This window comes from Hypomesus transpacificus, chromosome 16 (genome assembly GCF_021917145.1).
Source record: "Hypomesus transpacificus isolate Combined female chromosome 16, fHypTra1, whole genome shotgun sequence".
Lineage (NCBI taxonomy): Eukaryota > Metazoa > Chordata > Actinopteri > Osmeriformes > Osmeridae > Hypomesus > Hypomesus transpacificus.
Window position 1 is genome coordinate 1,294,122 of NC_061075.1, and position 17,484 is coordinate 1,311,605.

Sequence of the window (17,484 nt, forward strand, 5' to 3'; positions counted from 1 at the left end):
GCCTGGACCCCCCCAGCCTGGACCCCCCCAGCCTGGACCCCCCACCCCTCCCCCCACCCTCCCCCCTCTGTCTCCCCCCAGCCTGGACCCCCCCCAGCCTGGACCCCCCCACCCTCCCCCCACCCTCCCCCCTCTGTCTCCCCCCAGCCTGGACCCCCCCAGCCTGGACCCCCCACCCTCCCCCCTCTGTCTCCCCCCCAGCCTGGACACCACCCCATACCAGTCTGCAGACCTGGGCCAAAAAAAGTGTATAGATTCATTTCAACACTAAACTCACAAGGTGCGCTTGATTTAAACGCATGTGGTCCAGGGAAACATGTGTGCCCTCTAAACAAAATCAAGCATACCACTTTTATTTCAATAGCCGTTGAACGCTGTTTTTGATCCAGGTCGGCCAACCAATCAACTATGTCCTGACTGTCACCCAGTGCTATGGTGTCTCTTGTGGTATATTCCAAGGAATGCATTTATCATTGCTATTAAAGAGTTCAACCAAAACATAAACTTGGATTCTCTTTTATTTCTAGAACTTCCTCACTTTAGCTTTAGCGTTTACAATTGGTCTACGTGTAGATAAATGCATATACGAGGGCGTCCATCTTGGTGCAACCTTCAGCTACCCAATGTACCTCTGTATATCAACAACATGATCCCTTTCTTACTTGTTAAAGATTCAAAACAGGCTCCAGAAATATTTGTTGTCAAACTGTCACATCCAACACCAGGTCACTTCTGTTATTAGTAGCCCCACATTCCCCATCATTATCATCATCATCATCTGGCCTCTTCATTGTGGCGGGGGCCCCTCCAGTACACACTGTTTCCCAGCCCCCCTCCCAGCCCCCCTCCCAGCCCCCCTCACTTCACATCTCCCTGGACCTCCTCCAGACACCCACCACATGGGCTCCATCCCAAATCTGCTTTACCCCTCCCGAAGCTTTCCTGAGTCACCCTCCCTCCAGCCCTCCCCGACTCCCTCTCTCTATCCCCCCCCCCCCTCCCCCCCCCCCCCCCTCAGCAGACTAGCAGAGGATGAGAACAAACTAAATCTGGATCCCAGCGCTAAACCACTGCTTGATAAAGAAGCTAAAGCACATTTGAACAAACAATGGGGACAGGACATACACTAATCCCTCTCTCTCTCATCCGTCTGTCTGCCTGCCTGCCTGTCAGTCCTCCTTTCCCTGCTTTCTGTCTCTCTCTCTGTCTCTCTCTGTCTCTCTCTCTCTCATCCGTCTGTCTGTCTGCCTGCCTGTCAGTCCTCCTTTCCCTGCTTTCTGTCTCTCTCTGTCTCTCTCTCTGTGTTTCTCTCTGTCTCTCTCTGTCCATGTCTCTCTCTCTGTCTCTCTCTCAGTCTGTCTCTCTGTCTCTCTCTCCCTGTCTCTCTCTGTCTCTCTCTCCCTGTCTCTCTCTGTCTGTCTCTCTCTCTGTCTCTCTCTCAGTCTGTCTCTCTCTGTCTGTCTCTCTGTCTCTCTCTCCCTGTCTCTCTCTCCCTGTCTCTCTCTCTCTCTGTCTCTCTCTCTCTGTCTCTCTCCCTGTCTCTCTCTCTGTCTCTCTCTCTCAGTCTGTCTCTCTGTCTCTCTCTCTGTCTCTCTCTCTGTCTCTCTCTCTCTCGTAGTGTGTTCCTCTGTGAGGCCTTTAACAGGAACTACTAATGTCAACTGGTGTCTGTCAGACTCAACACAGAAGTGCATCAGAGATCAGTCGACCCCACAGGACCGACACCAAGTTCTGCTCTGACAGATCAGTCCAATTCAAAGACGTCTGAAAAGGCTGGAAGTTACTGCTTTGGCAGTCAGCTGAATGCGTGGGTGGGTGTGTGTGGGTGGGGGGTGTGTGTGTGTGTGTGGGTGTGTTTAAGGAGAGGGGAGGGGGGCAGGAGGATGTTAGACCAGCAGTCGGTAAGACATTTTCAACAGTATCAGTCACACTCCATCGCCTCAGAGAGAGGCACACTTGGCCCTCACCCCCCCCTCCACAGCCCCCCCCCACCCCGTTACCTCGTTAGGCTTTCTATTCACGTCCCACCATTAGAGTGCCTGTAGTCCTAAAGCCTGTTTGTCCAGTCATCTCCTCATCCTGACCCTCGACTGAAGCTGCTGATGGGAACAAAGCTGGGGGCTGGGGCTGTGGTGGAGGATGAGGCTGAGGGCAGGAGTGGAGGCTGGGGATGGGGCTGTGGTGGAGGCTGGGGATGGGGCTGTGGTGGAGGATGAGGCTGGGGATGGGGCTGTGGTGGAGGATGAGGCTGGGGATGGGGCTGTGGTGGAGGCTGAGGCTGAGGGCAGGAGTGGAGGCTGGGGATGGGGCTGTGGTGGACGCTGAGGCTGGGGCTAGGGCTGTGGTGGAGGCTGAGGCTGGGGATGGGGCTGTGGTGGACGCTGAGGCTGGGGATGGGGCTGTGGTGGAGGCTGGGGATGGGGATGGGGCTGTGGTGGACGCTGAGGCTGGGGATGGGGCTGTGGTGGAGGCTGGGGATGGGGCTGTGTTGGAGGCTGAGGCTGGGGATGGGGCTGTGGTGGAGGATGAGGCTGGGGATGGGGCTGTGGTGGAGGTTGAGGCTGGGGATGGGGCTGTGGTGGAGGCTGAGGCTGGGGATGGGGCTGTGGTGGAGGCTGGGGATGGGGCTGTGGTGGAGGCTGGGGATGGGGCTGTGGTGGAGGATGAGGCTGGGGATGGGGCTGTGGTGGAGGCTGAGGCTGGGGATGGGGATGGGGCTGTGGTGGAGGATGAGGCTGAGGGCAGGAGTGGAGGCTGGGGATGAGGCTGGGGTGGAGGGTGAGGCTGGGGATGAGGATGAGGCTGGGGTGGAGGGTGAGGCTGGGGATGAGGGTGAGGATGAGGCTGGGGTGGAGGGTGAGGCTGGGGTGGAGGGTGAGGCTGGGGTGGCTGATGGTGCGTGTCTCTCTGCCTGTCTGCACCACTCTGACACTAAGCCCATTATGCTTCCATTATAGAGGCCGCAATCTTCTCTGAGCTTTTCACTTCTGACACCAACGCCTCCGGTCACATTCACCAGGCTCTGCACAGCTGCCACACTCCTTACTGAACACTGCTGCTTAAAGTTACCTCTGTCTCTCTCCATCTTTCTGACTCTCTCCATCTGTCTATCTTTCTCTTCCTCTCTCTCTCCCTCGGTCTGTATAATAGCATTAGCGACAGATGGCTCAGGTTGGTAACAGGGTTGACCACGGAACACTTTTCACTCTCTCTTCCATCCCTGTTTCTCTCCATCCCCCTTTCACTCCTGCTCCTTTCACAATCCTCTCTCTCTCATTTCATCTTTTCTACTCACCTACGTCTTCCTTTCACTCCACCCCTCTCTCTCTCCCTCTCTCTCTCTCTCTCTCTCTCTCTCTCTTTTCCGCCTGGTAGCTAAAAGCAATGGCATGTTGCAGCACCGGCCAACCATTAATGCAATCCTTTGCTCCCTACTCCCCCTAGTCTTCCAGTCTCGCTGCAAATCCAACAGTAAGCAAAAATACCCTTTCGTTTCTATATCCTCCTCCCCCCTCCCCCCCCCCCCCCCCTCCTCCCTCTCACATCTCCTGGAGGGGCAGTGCTGTAGTCCATGGCACCCCTCCAGAGGAAGTGTGTCTGTGTTTAGGTCAGCAAGAAAAACTACGTCTCCCTGCACGCACGGCGACGCTTTAACTTTTCTTTATCGACTCCAGCAGGCAACCGAGAGACACGGGGACACAACCCGCCTCCCGACACGCCGGTGGCTGAGCCTGTGGAGGATGTGTGGGAAATGTAGTTGAGATACTTAACATAAGGGCTTTCTTGCCTGCTTAATGCGACCTTGAGCTTGTCATTGAGAAGGCCGGTCCCAACACCAGTCCCCACAGCTCCGTCACAGCTGCCATTGCTCAGCCAACAGATGAAACCACAGGAGGAGGAGGAGAGAGGGAAAAAAAACCCTGTCTTGGCGTCTAAGATTGAGCTGAGACCCATTCTAAATTATATCTGTTTTACATGTTAATATATTTCCCCTCGTTTTCCCTCAGAGAAAACATGGGACGTTTTCCTTCAGGAAGTTTGTAATAAAAGCCTTTCGATCGATGATAATGGCATTTGTGCTTGTGTTTGTCATCTTTGCAAAAGCAACAGTGTAGGACTCTCCTAGATTTATTTGTATAGTAGTGCTGTAAGTGCTGTGTAAATTATCCTAACTGTCTTTGTCGCTCTTTATCTTTGTAAGGCAGCACTATTAGTAGCTATCCATTAAGGCCCACGAACCGTCCAATCAATGCCTGAGTAAAAATACAGCTCGTTTTGGTGGAGTTTTATGCAAACGTACACAGTCTGTGAGCTTGATGTTAGCTTTGGTTTTATGCAACTGGAATAGCTAAAACACTCGCAAATCAATACTACCTCCGTTTGGAGTAGGACGCTATACCTTTGTCTGGAGAGTGAGACAGATGTCTTGGCTGCAGGTTGAGAATTCAAATGACTTTGAACCGGGCCTACATATGTTTTCACGTCGTCATGGATGTTGACAGTAGCATTGCAGAAGCTCAAGTGATGCAGGGCGTTCAGTAGATTGCACATTGTCTGGTCTGGTCCCTTCTATTAAAATCTCTGCAGGGTTAAACTTGGCAAAACAAGGCCCAAATGGTGCTAGGAACAAATACCAGAGGATTTGAACAGTGGCTAACCACTTATTGCTACATTTCTGTTTTGAAATATAGTCACATTGAGTCACAAGAACCGTGACTCTTAAACCTTAGCCCTCTGACCTCAATTAGGCTACTGGTCGGAAAAAAATGCGCACACAGCATTAGGCATACATGAAATTGTGTTGGTCATTACGCACTATTTGAGACAGCCCTTGCGGCATTATTTACGGTAACTGTGCTTAATGACGTTGAGTTGGTACATTTAGCCTTCAGATTTCTGGTCATTTTGCACAACACTATAACAGCTAGGCTAGGGCGACAAAACAGTGGCACGGCGGCCCGGGAAAAATCAGTTGGCACGGCAGCCAAAAGGTTTTTAAATAACATAACCTACCTTTGATGAACTTTGGTTTTCTGCACAAAATTAAGTTCTGGTGTAGGTCTTCCTTTGCCTATTAACTCCAAATTCTCATTTAAAGTTAACCTTGAAAACGGCGCATGTAACAAATGTGAAACAATGTCCTCCTCACTAGCGGGAACGTTGCTGGCGACTTCAATTGTGAAGTGAACGAACAAGCTAACTAACGTTACTTTAGCTAGTTTATTAGCTTGTGAAGTGAACGAACAAGCTAACTAACGTTACTTTAGCTAGTTTATTAGCTTGTGAAGTGAACGAACAAGCTAACTAACGTTACGTTAGCTAGTTTATTAGCTTGTGAAGTGAACGAACAAGCTAACTAACGTTACGTTAGCTAGTTTATTAGCTTGTGATCGCGTTCCCCACAACAGGCGTAACTTGTCACAAAGTTAGCGACAACAAAGCCCACCAATTTAGAGGGAAGATATGATTGGTCAATTTACTGTCAATGGAAATTTGTCAATACTGATAGGGTGTCAAAAGGGGATTTTTTAGATTGTCAAATTATGAATTAATAAAATAAAAGTAGAACAGATTACCTTTAAAATATAATTTTTAGAATATATTAGGCCCTTTCTGAGAGCCTAAAGGGTCTGGACAGTTCCCCACTGATAGAGATGCTGTCTGGACAAGCACAAACCAACCAGCCAGTATTCACCACACCAGTGGTTCCCAACCCTGTTCCTCAGGGCATGCCTGTCCTGCACGTTTTAAATGTTTGTTTCCCTGCTTGATTCAAATGAATGGTCATAAGCAGGCTTCTGCAGAGCTGGCATTCTGATTCTAACGACCCATTCATTTGAATCAGGAGTGTTAGAGCAGGGAAACATCTAAAACATGCAGGACAGGGGTACCCTGAGGACCAGGGTTGGGGACCACTGCACTACACTACCCAAACCAACCCAGGACTAGCCGGCCTGCTCAGAAACTAACCCTAACACTAACTTGAGGGACTGCCTGAGCACATTGTGTCTCCTGCTAAATCTCAGGAACACACAGTTCAACCCGTGTGTGTCAGTGAAGAGCCACAGACAGGCCAACAGACAGACAGTGTCTGTCCTGTATTTGCCCCTCTGTCTTGAAGCATATTTAACAACAAAAAAAGCAGTTTACAATTAATCAACAGTGCGGGAGGCGGGGCCAGTGGGATTAGGGAAAGATTTGACTGTGTAAAACTACAATCTGGTGCTGGGTATTTACTGTGTGTGTGTGTATGCGTGCTCGGGCGTGGGTGTGTGTGCGAGCGTGCGTGCGTGTGTGTGGTCGAGTAGGGGTGGCAGATGTTCTATTGCCCCTCTCCAGGGGGGAGGGTGGAGGGAGGGAGGGTGGGAGGGGGATGGTGGTGCGGGGGCTGATGGATGGGCACGTCCCAACAAACAAACAAACAGCATGTAAGAGCAGAGCAGGCAAACAGAACTCTCACTGACGCTATGAAACTAGAAACCCTTTCCACGGCCTGTTGAAAAGAACTGGTGTATTTCCACATCTCAATACCCGGTACAACAATTACCCGGTACAACAAATACCCGGTACAAGAAACTTGAGTAAAGCAGAGAGAAACACCAGTCACGGTACCCAAAGACAATTCAGCTTTATTTTCCTCATATAGATTTGACTGTACACAGTTCATACCATTGCACAGAAGGCATAAATGAATAATTCGGTGCTCTCTTGTAAATCTTTTTCAAAGACACATGGCAATAAATAGAGCTCAGGAAACAAGACGATCGACACGTTCTGAAACTGTACAAAATTTACAACGATTAAGACGCAAAGTTCTGAGGCAACGTAGACTGAAGTATTTCCACTCGGGTTTGTGTTTAGTTTTTTTTCCAGGGGTTGTTTTGCGTTCTGGCTGGTGGAGGTACATGATTTGGCAATTGATGAAAAATAAAATAAAAACATGAACAAAAAACTGAGAGAGACTTTGAACGTTGTTTTTATACCCATTATATTTTCTTACACTGAACCCTATGTATCTCTCTCTCTCTCAGGGCAATGAGGATGGCAATTTAGGCAAAATCTAAATGGACAAAACTACCAGTGAAGATATTTGATCGACAACTCTTGCTGGTATTACTTCAGCCTGTTGTCAGAACAGTGTTGTGGCGCTGGTTCCGGTAAACACCAGTATATCCATGTGGTTCCTAACATGTAGTCTGGAAAACACACGACGATCTATCAGATACTATGACAACTTCAACAGTCATCCTCTTAAGAGCAGAGCTCAGCGTGAAGTCACTTAATCCTATTGGCATGCATCCTGGAGGGGAGGGGAGAGGAGAGGAGGGGATAGGAGAGGAGAGGAGGGGATAGGAGAGAAGAGGAGGGAAGGGGAGGGGAGAGGAGAGGAGATGAGGGGAGGGAAAAATACTAACTGGATGAGACTCTTCGCAATGTAAATTCAAGCCTCTACGTCAATGTTGAAAACAAACACTTCTGAGAAACCTCTAAAAGGTACTTGCCATGCCCTTCAAACAGTTCACAACAGACAGTCATGCCCTGCAAGCAGTTCACAACAGACAGATAGACAGACAGACAGTTAGGCAGACAGACAGTTAGGCAGACTTAGCACGGTAAAGCTAAGCTTTTTCCGCACATCTAAAAACACTAACACAGGGAACCCTACACTCATGCTGCCATTGGTGAGTTTCTCGACCAATGAAACGCTGCAGTCAGCTAGCCTTGTGCCTACAGTACGCCCTGACCAATCAGGAGGAGTCTAAAGTGCATGGCCATGGAGGGGCCTGTACTGACAGAGGGAGAGACAAGCGAGAACCAATCCTGTTGAGGATGATCTCTAAGAGTCTGTGTCCAGATCGTGGGTCCCACGTGGCGGCTGATACCTGGCCCAGTCTGGCTCCTCTACAACGGATGACAACATCACCTCATACAAGCTGGAGATTTTGAGTTACAATAAATGAGAAAAAAATAATAAATACAAACGGGATGAAAAGCTAAATGTACTGTATGACAGTGGGAATATTCAGTAGTGTTTAGTTTGTGTGAGAACGTCACACACACACCTGCCAGTCTCCAGCACACTGCTGTGGTCAGGTGGGTGGTTACGGTCGTCTTCTTGCAATTGGCCAAAGGCAGAACTTGCCAGAAGAGTTCCTCTCCTCCTCTTCCTCCTCCTCTTCCTCCAGTATAAAATAAATAAGACACCACTCTCTCAGGGTGATAGAAATGTAAAAAGCCTTCCAACAGTCCCAACCCAATCCCAGTCTCTTCATTTCATCCTCCCACCCCCCCCCCCCCCACCACCCCCTCCCCCCACCCCTCAAATTTGTTACAATGGTTTGTTCCAGGACTCCTCAGAACTGGGAATGGTCCATCTCGTCCAGCCAGGAGGCAGGGCTAGTTGGGAAGTCTGGGTAGCCTGTGCTGCTTCCTGTGGAGAGGTCAGAGTTTGGCCCCCCAGCCATGGCCCTTAGGGCCTGCCCCACACCCCCTGGCCCCCCCGGGTTCCCCGGCCCCCCAGGCCCCACCAGACTGTCCATGGAGAAGCCCAGGTTGTTGAGCAGGGGAGTGTGGCCGGACAGGGAGGTGATGGAGGAAGGTGATTGGGGGAGGCCGTAAGGACTGCCCGCCCTCATGTCGTGATAGGGCTGTCCAGCGGCGTCCAATGAGAAGCCTCCATTCAGCATGCCTCCGTTGGCCACGTCGCCCACGCTCCCGTAAAGCCCGTTGGTATGACCCAGGTCAGACAGGATCTGGTCCTCTAGAGGAGAGATGGGAGAAACCATCACTCAGCATGCGGGGGGGAAGGGGGGTGAAGGGGGGTTGTTGCTGTCTTGTAACATAAATCTAATGATGCTGACCACTTTGTACAACTGTCATTTTTCAAAAGAATGAAGTGTGTTTATGAATGACGTTTATGAGGGGGGAAAGGAGGTGTGTTTCACTTAGGTAAATGAGCTGATCCAGCAGGTGTAAAGAACACTACACGAGGACTGCTTGACCCTTATGGTCGACTGTGAGACCAGCCGAGAGAACAAAGAAGGTCTTTATGTGTGTGTGTGTGTGTATATGTCTGAATCTGTGTGTGTGTGTGCTAGCGCACAATACAAAACTATATTTGTCTGGGCTCCCCAGGGCTGTTTCCATAACAACAATGCCCCTAAGCACTTTCCCTGTAATTGACTAAAAGCTTCAGGAACTTTATGGAGTTTCTGCCACGCTGTTTTCCGTTCTCGTAAAACGAGCCTCCTCTTAAAAGTGGCTTGGGACTTTTACGAGTCCCCAAAATGGGGCTCACAAACATTAAATTACTATAAAAACACATGGATGTCTGATATGTCGTTTGTACGGTTGACATGTTTCCTTTCATATTAGTTCCATTTTTGAGCCACAGGAAGAACAACGTGGGTGAGATCGGAAAGAAACTAGAAGCCATTTTGGCTCGAGGCAGGTATCCAAGTAAACAAAGCTCCATCTCAGAGAGTATAGATTCCATTTTGGAGACAAATTGGAGCAGTTGGCAGGTTTTGCTTGTACAGATTGTCGTCACAGCACACGCTATAGGTAGACTTTTGTCTTTCGTCGGCCATACATCAAGGTCAGAGTAAACTTTATCATCTCACAAATAGGAAAGTCATTGTTCTTGGCAACAAATAAGACCAGACGTCTCTTAAAAAAGTTTGAATGAATGATCCAACGTTTTGCCTTACCCCTGAAGCTGAGCTCGCTGTCGCTGAGGCCCGCGTCGTCCGCTGAGCTCTCCTTTTCGGCTTTGGTAGAACCCCGGTTCCTCTTGACGCTCTTGTAAAACTGCCCCCAGCGGTGCCGACCAGCATCTTTCTTCAAGCGCTTCTCCTTCGCCCTGCGGTTCTGGAACCACACCTGAGAAAGAGAGAGAGATTTTAAATCTGCAGTAGGTGACATTAATTAAATAAATTCAAATATGAAAACTGTGGTTGATTGAGAGTGATAAAAAAAAGGCGATTGGCTGGAACTAGATTGCTTGAATTAAATTTGCTGGAAAATATCAGCGCTCCAAAAAAATCAAATAAAAAAATAATTTCACTGGCACTAGGCTGTCTGTGTTGCCAAACACCTCTCAGACTACCTATTGTTCCTTTAAATATCATCCACTTTTGTCATGCTCAACCCTCTTTCAAATCAGACCAAAGTTTTCTCCTCCTACAGATCTGTGTTCCTCGTACCAGGGGGGACCCTAAAGAGAGACACACCTGTACCACCCTCATGTCCAGGCCGGTCTCTGAGGACAACTGCTCACGGACGTGGCGTGCCGGCTTGGGAGAGTTCTTGTACGCGCTCTTTAGGGTCTCCAGCTGCTTAGCGGTGATGGTCGTGCGAGGACGCTTGGCTCCAGCCTCGGAATCATCTGGAGAAAAAAAACAAATAAAATAAAGAGTTTACAGAACTGACATGTCTCTCCAGATGATGCCTCAAGCCTCACACAAGACCTGTCAAATGGGATGTTTCTGAAGGCCACACGCACGTTCTGCATGTCACATCTCAGGCCATGCCTCAACACACACACACATACACACACACGCACGCACACACACACCACTCTCTCCCCCACCATTCACAGAGATGGAAAAAGTAGACACATCCTTCGCTCAAGAAGAAGAAAAGTGGAAGTACTGACAACACTTTTTCACTCAAGTTAAAGTAAAGAAATGTGGGCTCTGACATGTTCTTAAAGTTTTCACAACTAAAAACAAAACGTGCTGGGTGGAGAACGGAACGTTCTCGTGAAGGAACGGAGGGGGGCCAGGCGTATCCGAACACAGCAACGACGTCTGACCTCAGCCCTGCAACAAGAGAAACACAGACAAAGCAGAGGAGGGCCGTGGCTAAAACCCACCATTTTGTTTAGCGGTCTCGTAGTCCTCCTTGCAGACGAGCCGGCCGTCTTCCATGAGGTAAAACTCATCCCCGGTGGCAAGCTGCCGACTGCACATGACGCAGGAGAAGCAGTGCAGGTGGTACACAAAGTCCTGCGCCTTTCGCACCACTTGCGTCGGAGGGATCCCCTGCTGGCACGAGGCACACTTTGTCCCAAAACGCCTGGAAGAAACACATACACAGGGATAGAGAGAGAGACATCTGTCATCAGTTTCACATTCCACACACAGCGCAGAACCAGGTCAATGTATTCTGATTGGGATGACAGAACAGAGAGATCAAGATTACATTTGAACTCTTTGACTAAAAAAGGTCAACACAAAGCAGCCTCTTTAGCTCTGAGGGCTAACGCCAGCTTCCTGGTGTCACGTGCAAAGATACATTATTCACCAAACCACCTCTGTTACGCAGGATACAACTCAATTACTAGTTGCACTGTATCATTCCAAAAAAACAGCAGCAGCATGCATTTCCGTTGGGATGCAACCTGTGTTCAAGTTGATGGATAACTTGGATCAATGTAGTGTGTGTGTGTGTGTGTGCGCGTGTGTGTGGGTGTGTGTGCGCACTGCCTACGATTGTGTGCATCTGAGTGTGAGCATGTGTATGAGTAGGTGTGTGTGCCTGTGCGAGTGTTTAAACACGATTATATGAGAGATATAGAATTAATATGTGTGTTTGAGTACCCACATGGGTGGTGTGAGTGTGTGTGAAAGAGAGAGAGAGAGAGAGAGAGAGAGAGAGAGAGAGAGAGAGAGAGAGAGAGAGAGAGACCCCACATTGGGCATGTGGCAGGGGAGGACCTATAAAGCAGTGAGTGAGGAGCGTCTGTAAATCAGCCTGTCGATACACAGATCCCTTCCCTCTTGCCCTCGTCCACACACCAAGGTGAAGATTCTGCTGCCTTCCTGCTGAGCTAAACCAGTATCTCTGCCCCCTCCCCCAACCCTCTCCACCCCCCCACCCCGCACCCCTCTCCAGCCGCCAGCCACGCTAGCCTACCCACACCCATCTTAGACCCCCAGCCTACCCTAGCCCCTCCACCCATCTTAGACCCTTGCACTGCTGCAGGTTTAGCATTAACCCCCCCCCCCCCATCCTGCTGTATTGTCCCCTAGGCCAGCTAACCGAGTTATCCTCCACTCTCTGACTCCGGAGCTTTTTAAGTCTCATTGAAGCTTCTGACATTAAACCCTCTCAAACATGATTTAGTAAAAGCCAGTGCTGATCCTGTTTTGGATAAAAGTCAAACTTAATTTTCTTCTTTAATGCCTCTGAAATTCAATCGTTAAAAAAAAAACACAGGACAGAAGAGAGCTCCCAAAAGGTATAGAGAAAGAGAAGGAGAGTCGAGGGGACGAGAAGAGATTCAGAGTTTCTCTTTTGTGTGTGTTTGTGTGTGTGTGTCTGCAAAGAGCTGAGCGGTGTAGCACCAGTGCTAAATTAAATTTGTAAATGGAGTTGTCCAGGGAGTTGAAAGTTTGAGTGTTATGTGCTCTGTCACGTTCAACATCAGGTTCCACCATAAACACAACATCGTAGCTGCACACTGCCCTCTGCCTCGGGAAGCTCACTCCTGGAAGCAGAGTAGGTGGTTCGGTCACTCTGCTTCTGTGATGTGTGTGATGCTGAATGCGTGGCTCTGAACACAGACACTGTCTCCTTCTTGTTCAGCTTGGAATACTTGTGACTGTCCCCTGCAAGCAGTGCCTTCCATGAAGACACAGTATTTAAGCTTGAGCAAAGAGTTTGTTAGTTTTTTTGTCAATCGTCTGCTCAAAGGCCTAGAAGCCTCCCATTCTACCAAAGAGACTTTAGTCTTACCTGTAAATAAGACCATCAGGTTCAACCTGAAGCCTATTGAGCCTATTGGATTCACCCTATAATCTATGAGCTGTAGCTCAGGCAAAACTCCAGAGCCCCCAGCCAATGACTAGACAGATCATGCATTTGCACAGTCAGATAGTCCAATGCCCATCCTCCATCAATGGGTTTGCTTTTATTAATACCAGGCGAAGAAAGAGGGTATTGGAATAATCATAATAGGTTATTAATAATAATAATAATTTGTATTAATATTATTACTATAATAACCCAGTTTTTCTATGTCAAAGGTATCTCTGGGCACAGTGGTTACCCACATTTCAACATTTAAAAAGATCACTAAAAGCTATGCAGAACATAGAAAAACACCAAAACTCACTTGAAGAAGTCCTCCTTGCAGTATACATTCCCCGCCCGCGAGAAACACTTGTCCGCCAGCGGCGTTTGGCAGTCGGCGCACTTGAGACACTTGGAGTGCCAGTGTCGGTCCAGCACCTTGAGGATGAACTTATCCAGGATGTGTTGGCTGCAGCCCGCACACTGAGGGATCTCTGCAGGGGACAAAGAGACGGAGGACATGGCGTTAAATTGGCAGTGCTAAATATTGAACACAGACAAACCGTCAAATGTTTCGTATTGTTTTAACACACGAGGTGCCGGACTGACGCGTACGCTAAATAAAGGCATCGTAACATTCACTGTAAAATATGGATGCTGTGTCTCATTTAATAATTAGTGGTGTCTTTTATTTTTCCAGGTTTAAAGGTACAGAAATTGTCGCTTTCCGGTCGCCTTCCGGCTCCAGTGGCTTTCAAATAGCAATCACATCATTGTTAAATTGTAACTCTACACTGACCCTGTCTAAATAATAATTGTCATTAGTCGGCCATTTTTACGATATTATTAGTATTTAATTTAGTATTAGGATTATACGATATTTCCCACGTATTTGATTCGATAGCTTCACCTGTTGAAAGCGAGTTATCAAACAATCAATGCATCATATGTATCCAACCCTAGTCAGCTACTGCTAGGTTAAGTTAGCTCATTATTATCGCACAATTTGTCAATAATTAGGATAACTGAAATCTTTGTATATGTAGACTACATATTGTTTATCCATACATGAGATCAAATTGCCTAAATAAAATCTTAAATTATTTATGAGCATTTTTTGGTTGAAAAAATATGGGGGAAATGCATGTACATCAATTGAACTCGAAGCATGTTAGGATAAGCGTTATGCTAAATAGCTCACTCCATGTCCGAGGGTGAGGTCACCAGGAGACTGGCTTCCGTTGGAAATGACACCTCTACATGGCAGGTAAAACAGTATAAGACGATTCCACGGGAAATGTGGATGAGCGGTTTTAAATAAAGTTGACTGAGCTTGTAGTGATCTGATCATTAATTCAATCGTATGTGGGCCTACACCAAGCTCCTTAGACGTACACTCTAGAGGTAAACGGAAACACAGACAGACACACACACACACTCACACACACATTGGCCCTACACAGAAATACGTTGCACCTTTAACACCACATGACATTTTGAAGAATACAGTCCCAAATAAACTTCTCTTCGACGTTTCAATGTGATGTAATTCCTAAGAAAAAACGAAACACAAATCTGGAAAAAAAATGGTAATGGTAATTCATTGGAAATTTGGAAGAAAAAATAAACCTGGAAAGGTGACATAGTTTACTACCACATTAGACTATATTTTCAAAACACATTGGCATATGGTTTATGTGCTTAGAAAGGCTTATTAAAATGTTACCGTGTGTCGAACCAACATTAGCATAATACATTGAGTAGGCCTACTATTCAGCTTTCCCCAACTTATTTAACAACCGTTATTTAGGAGCACAAGTAACGCTATAGTGCTGAAAGGATACCAGCACAACTTTTAGCACGTCTCAGTTTCTTGGCAACGGTCTGACTCGATGTCTAATTGCGCCCTGCACTCCATCCCCCCCCCCCCCTCTCTCTTTCTCTATCTTTCTCTCTCTCACACACTTTTTCTTAATGCTTGTAGATATAACAATTTCTCATCTATGATCTCTTGTAGAGAACCTAAAAGAGGTCTTAATTTCTTAATATGACAGTAGGCTACATCCATCTATCCTACTTCTCTGCTTTGGACAGGATCTTAACATGTCTGCTTCCGCATACCGATAGACAATCAACCATCATTTGATTTGATCATTGTTATAAAAAACGATCAGATAGAAAACGTTCAACAGCCAGTTTAAAGACGTATTTGTTTTGGATCAGTTATGATATCAGATAGGCCTATCACATTTTTTGATACATAAAAAAATACATAACCCAGTAACAACAGATTCTAGTCTGTCGAAAAGTTTTATAATAATTGCCCTTATTTCTCAAAAGCAGGGTAATGCCATATCGGCCTTGATGTTTAGATATTACTGAATTGCTTTTATTCCTAAAGTAATCTGGTATTAAATAAATCCACCATGGAGACTCCTGTATGCACTACAGGGGGCAAAGTAGCAAGATCTTTACTCAATCTTTTAATCTCCCTCGATTTACAAAGAGCATACGCCGACTACATATACGCCTATTTACACTGAAGGCCTATATTGGCTAAATACATTCTGCATTCTGCCCTTTCCGAGTCACTAAAGTTAATATAATTTAATGACAATATATATTACAATAGTCAAACTTATTAGGAAATGAAGAACAATTTAAAATTAATAACCCACGTTATCTTAAATTAATTTGTGGTAATAATTGTCACCACGAGTCTAGAATCCTTTTTTTTTTTGTCTAGAATATTAAAACATTTTATACACCAGGCTAAATAATTGACATAGTGTTTTGAAATGTATGTAGAAAACATGTCTCATTTAGTCACACAAGCAAGGCTATATCACTCAGTATTAACCTATTTCAACTGGATTAAAACCGACTATATATTTGGAGAGAATAGCTACAACAGATGACGGCCATCTGTACTCTGCGTTTTACCGGCTCATTTTATGAATAATTGGGTCAGGAATGTATCCAATTGTAGCTCCATCTTGATTGCACAGTTAGATTGAAAGGGTCTGGTGCAGATTATCATTGTGGAAATGATGAACAGATGCGAAGAAGATAATAGGTAATTCTCCCCTTTGAAGCTGTGAAGTGGAAAAAAATTATGGAAAACACTTCTTAAATTTGACGCAAGTTAAAAACGTCTGGTTATTCTAAAATTTAAATAAAAACATTTTAATTACATATGTTTCGAGACAATTACAAGTATGCTGATATTAACCTGCCATAACAAGTCATACAGGCCTAATTGCGTAATCTTCACTATCGCTATGCGTCGCTATGAAATAATTAGGTAGGCTACATGGTTGAGTAATAAGTGTCAATCAATTAAAGTGGGTCCGGGGAGTGGGCGATGACAGCGTCTGATCTCGCAACCATGGCCAGACTCGTAGACAAATAAACAGCTGTCTGCGTGGTCTACCAGACTCAATCTGTACTGTACACACACAGGCTGAGTGGAAGAAGAGCTCTAAAGACGAAAAACAAAAAAGTTATTAAATAGTCTATGATGTAGGCACATAGGCAGCGATTATTGATTATTTCGAAACATGTGGCAAACTATCGGTATGCTGTATGTGTTCCATTATCAGATGGTTTTCCTCTGTTGTATCTGATCATTAAAAAAGCCTGTATGGTAGCTATACCTGTAGGCCTATAATTAAAGCCTTCTAACTGTGCTAAGCCATTTTATTATTCCAGAAGCAAGAGAGATAGACTACATTCAGACAACTGCGTGCGCAGCGTAAAACAGACATGTAAAGCTGTCTGTGGAAGAATGCGTATCCCATGGAATGTTTTTAAGGGATTTTGAGAAAAGAAACGCACACGACGCTCAATAACTGGGATAGCAGGACTTATTTTTATATTTCCATATCTGTCATGCTATGGCCTTGATCTGCTAGGTAATATCTTCCATCCTTTCCTTCGAGTTTCAATAACCGTTACATATTTCCAGAGGGCTATATCCTGCAGCATTACACAGTCTGCCTGCCACTGTCCTGATAAAATAATCAATAGTTTAAGGAGAACGAAAAAATCCTTACGTTGCATTGGCACACCGAGTATCTCCGGTAAACCCTTCACTGGATTCTCTGCTGGTAGAACCGCCGCACTTTGCATCATCGTGATCCAAACCGGGGTTAAGACACACACACATACACCCACAACGCGGTGGGCTCGAGCTCCCTGCTTCTTTCTTGAGAAAAGATATTCGGTGACACAAAACTGAACCGGGGTAGCCTCTATCAGGCGACGGGCCCTCGGTATTACTTGCTGTCCCGTTAAAGTCCGTTCAGTTATTTCTTTCTCGGGATATTGTCCGTGCGTACTGAATTTCGCCGTGCTCTTTTGGTGTGGATCACACAAGCTGCTTGATTCATTCACACTGCAGCGGAGGCCGTGACGTCAGCGCGGCAGAGGCCCCGCCCGGGGCCAATGGGAGCCTCGGACAAGACAGAGATGGGCGGAAGAATGTTCCACTGGAGCGCAGGTGTGCCAAACGGAAATAAGGAGGAGGCAGAGAGAGATGGAGAGAGAGAGAGAGATGGAGAGAGAGAGAGAGAGAGAGAGAGAGATGGAGAGAGAGAGAGAGAGAGGCTCTCCATTGCCAATAAATGCAGCAGGTCCACAGATATTTTGAGGGGAGGTGAGGTTCTTCAAATATCCTCCAGATTT

The 17,484-nt window shown here is 46.7% G+C and overlaps 1 protein-coding gene across 1 annotated transcript; it reads right to left on the reverse strand.

Annotated features, from left to right (window-relative positions):
• Window positions 1–8,354: 8,354 nt before the first annotated feature.
• On the reverse strand, window positions 8,355–16,932 carry lhx4 (LIM homeobox 4). Its single transcript, XM_047037147.1, has 6 exons — window positions 16,854–16,932; window positions 13,121–13,292; window positions 10,877–11,079; window positions 10,233–10,387; window positions 9,711–9,882; window positions 8,355–8,761 (listed from the first exon to the last, which is right to left on the reverse strand). The coding sequence occupies exons 1-6, from the start codon at window positions 16,930–16,932 to the stop codon at window positions 8,355–8,357; spliced, it is 1,188 nt and encodes a 395-aa protein (XP_046893103.1).
• Window positions 16,933–17,484: the final 552 nt, after the last annotated feature.

Coding starts and splice junctions, on each gene's coding strand:
- lhx4 (XM_047037147.1), bottom strand. CDS start 16,932: ATGATGCAAAGTGCGGCGGTTCTACCAGCAGAGAATCCAGTGAAGGGT. Junction 13,293..16,853: donor ACTCGGTGTGCCAATGCAAC/GTAAGGATTTTT, acceptor TGTCCCCTGCAG/AGATCCCTCAGTGTGCGGGC. Junction 10,388..10,876: donor CGAGACCGCTAAACAAAATG/GTGGGTTTTAGC, acceptor TTTTTTCTCCAG/ATGATTCCGAGGCTGGAGCC.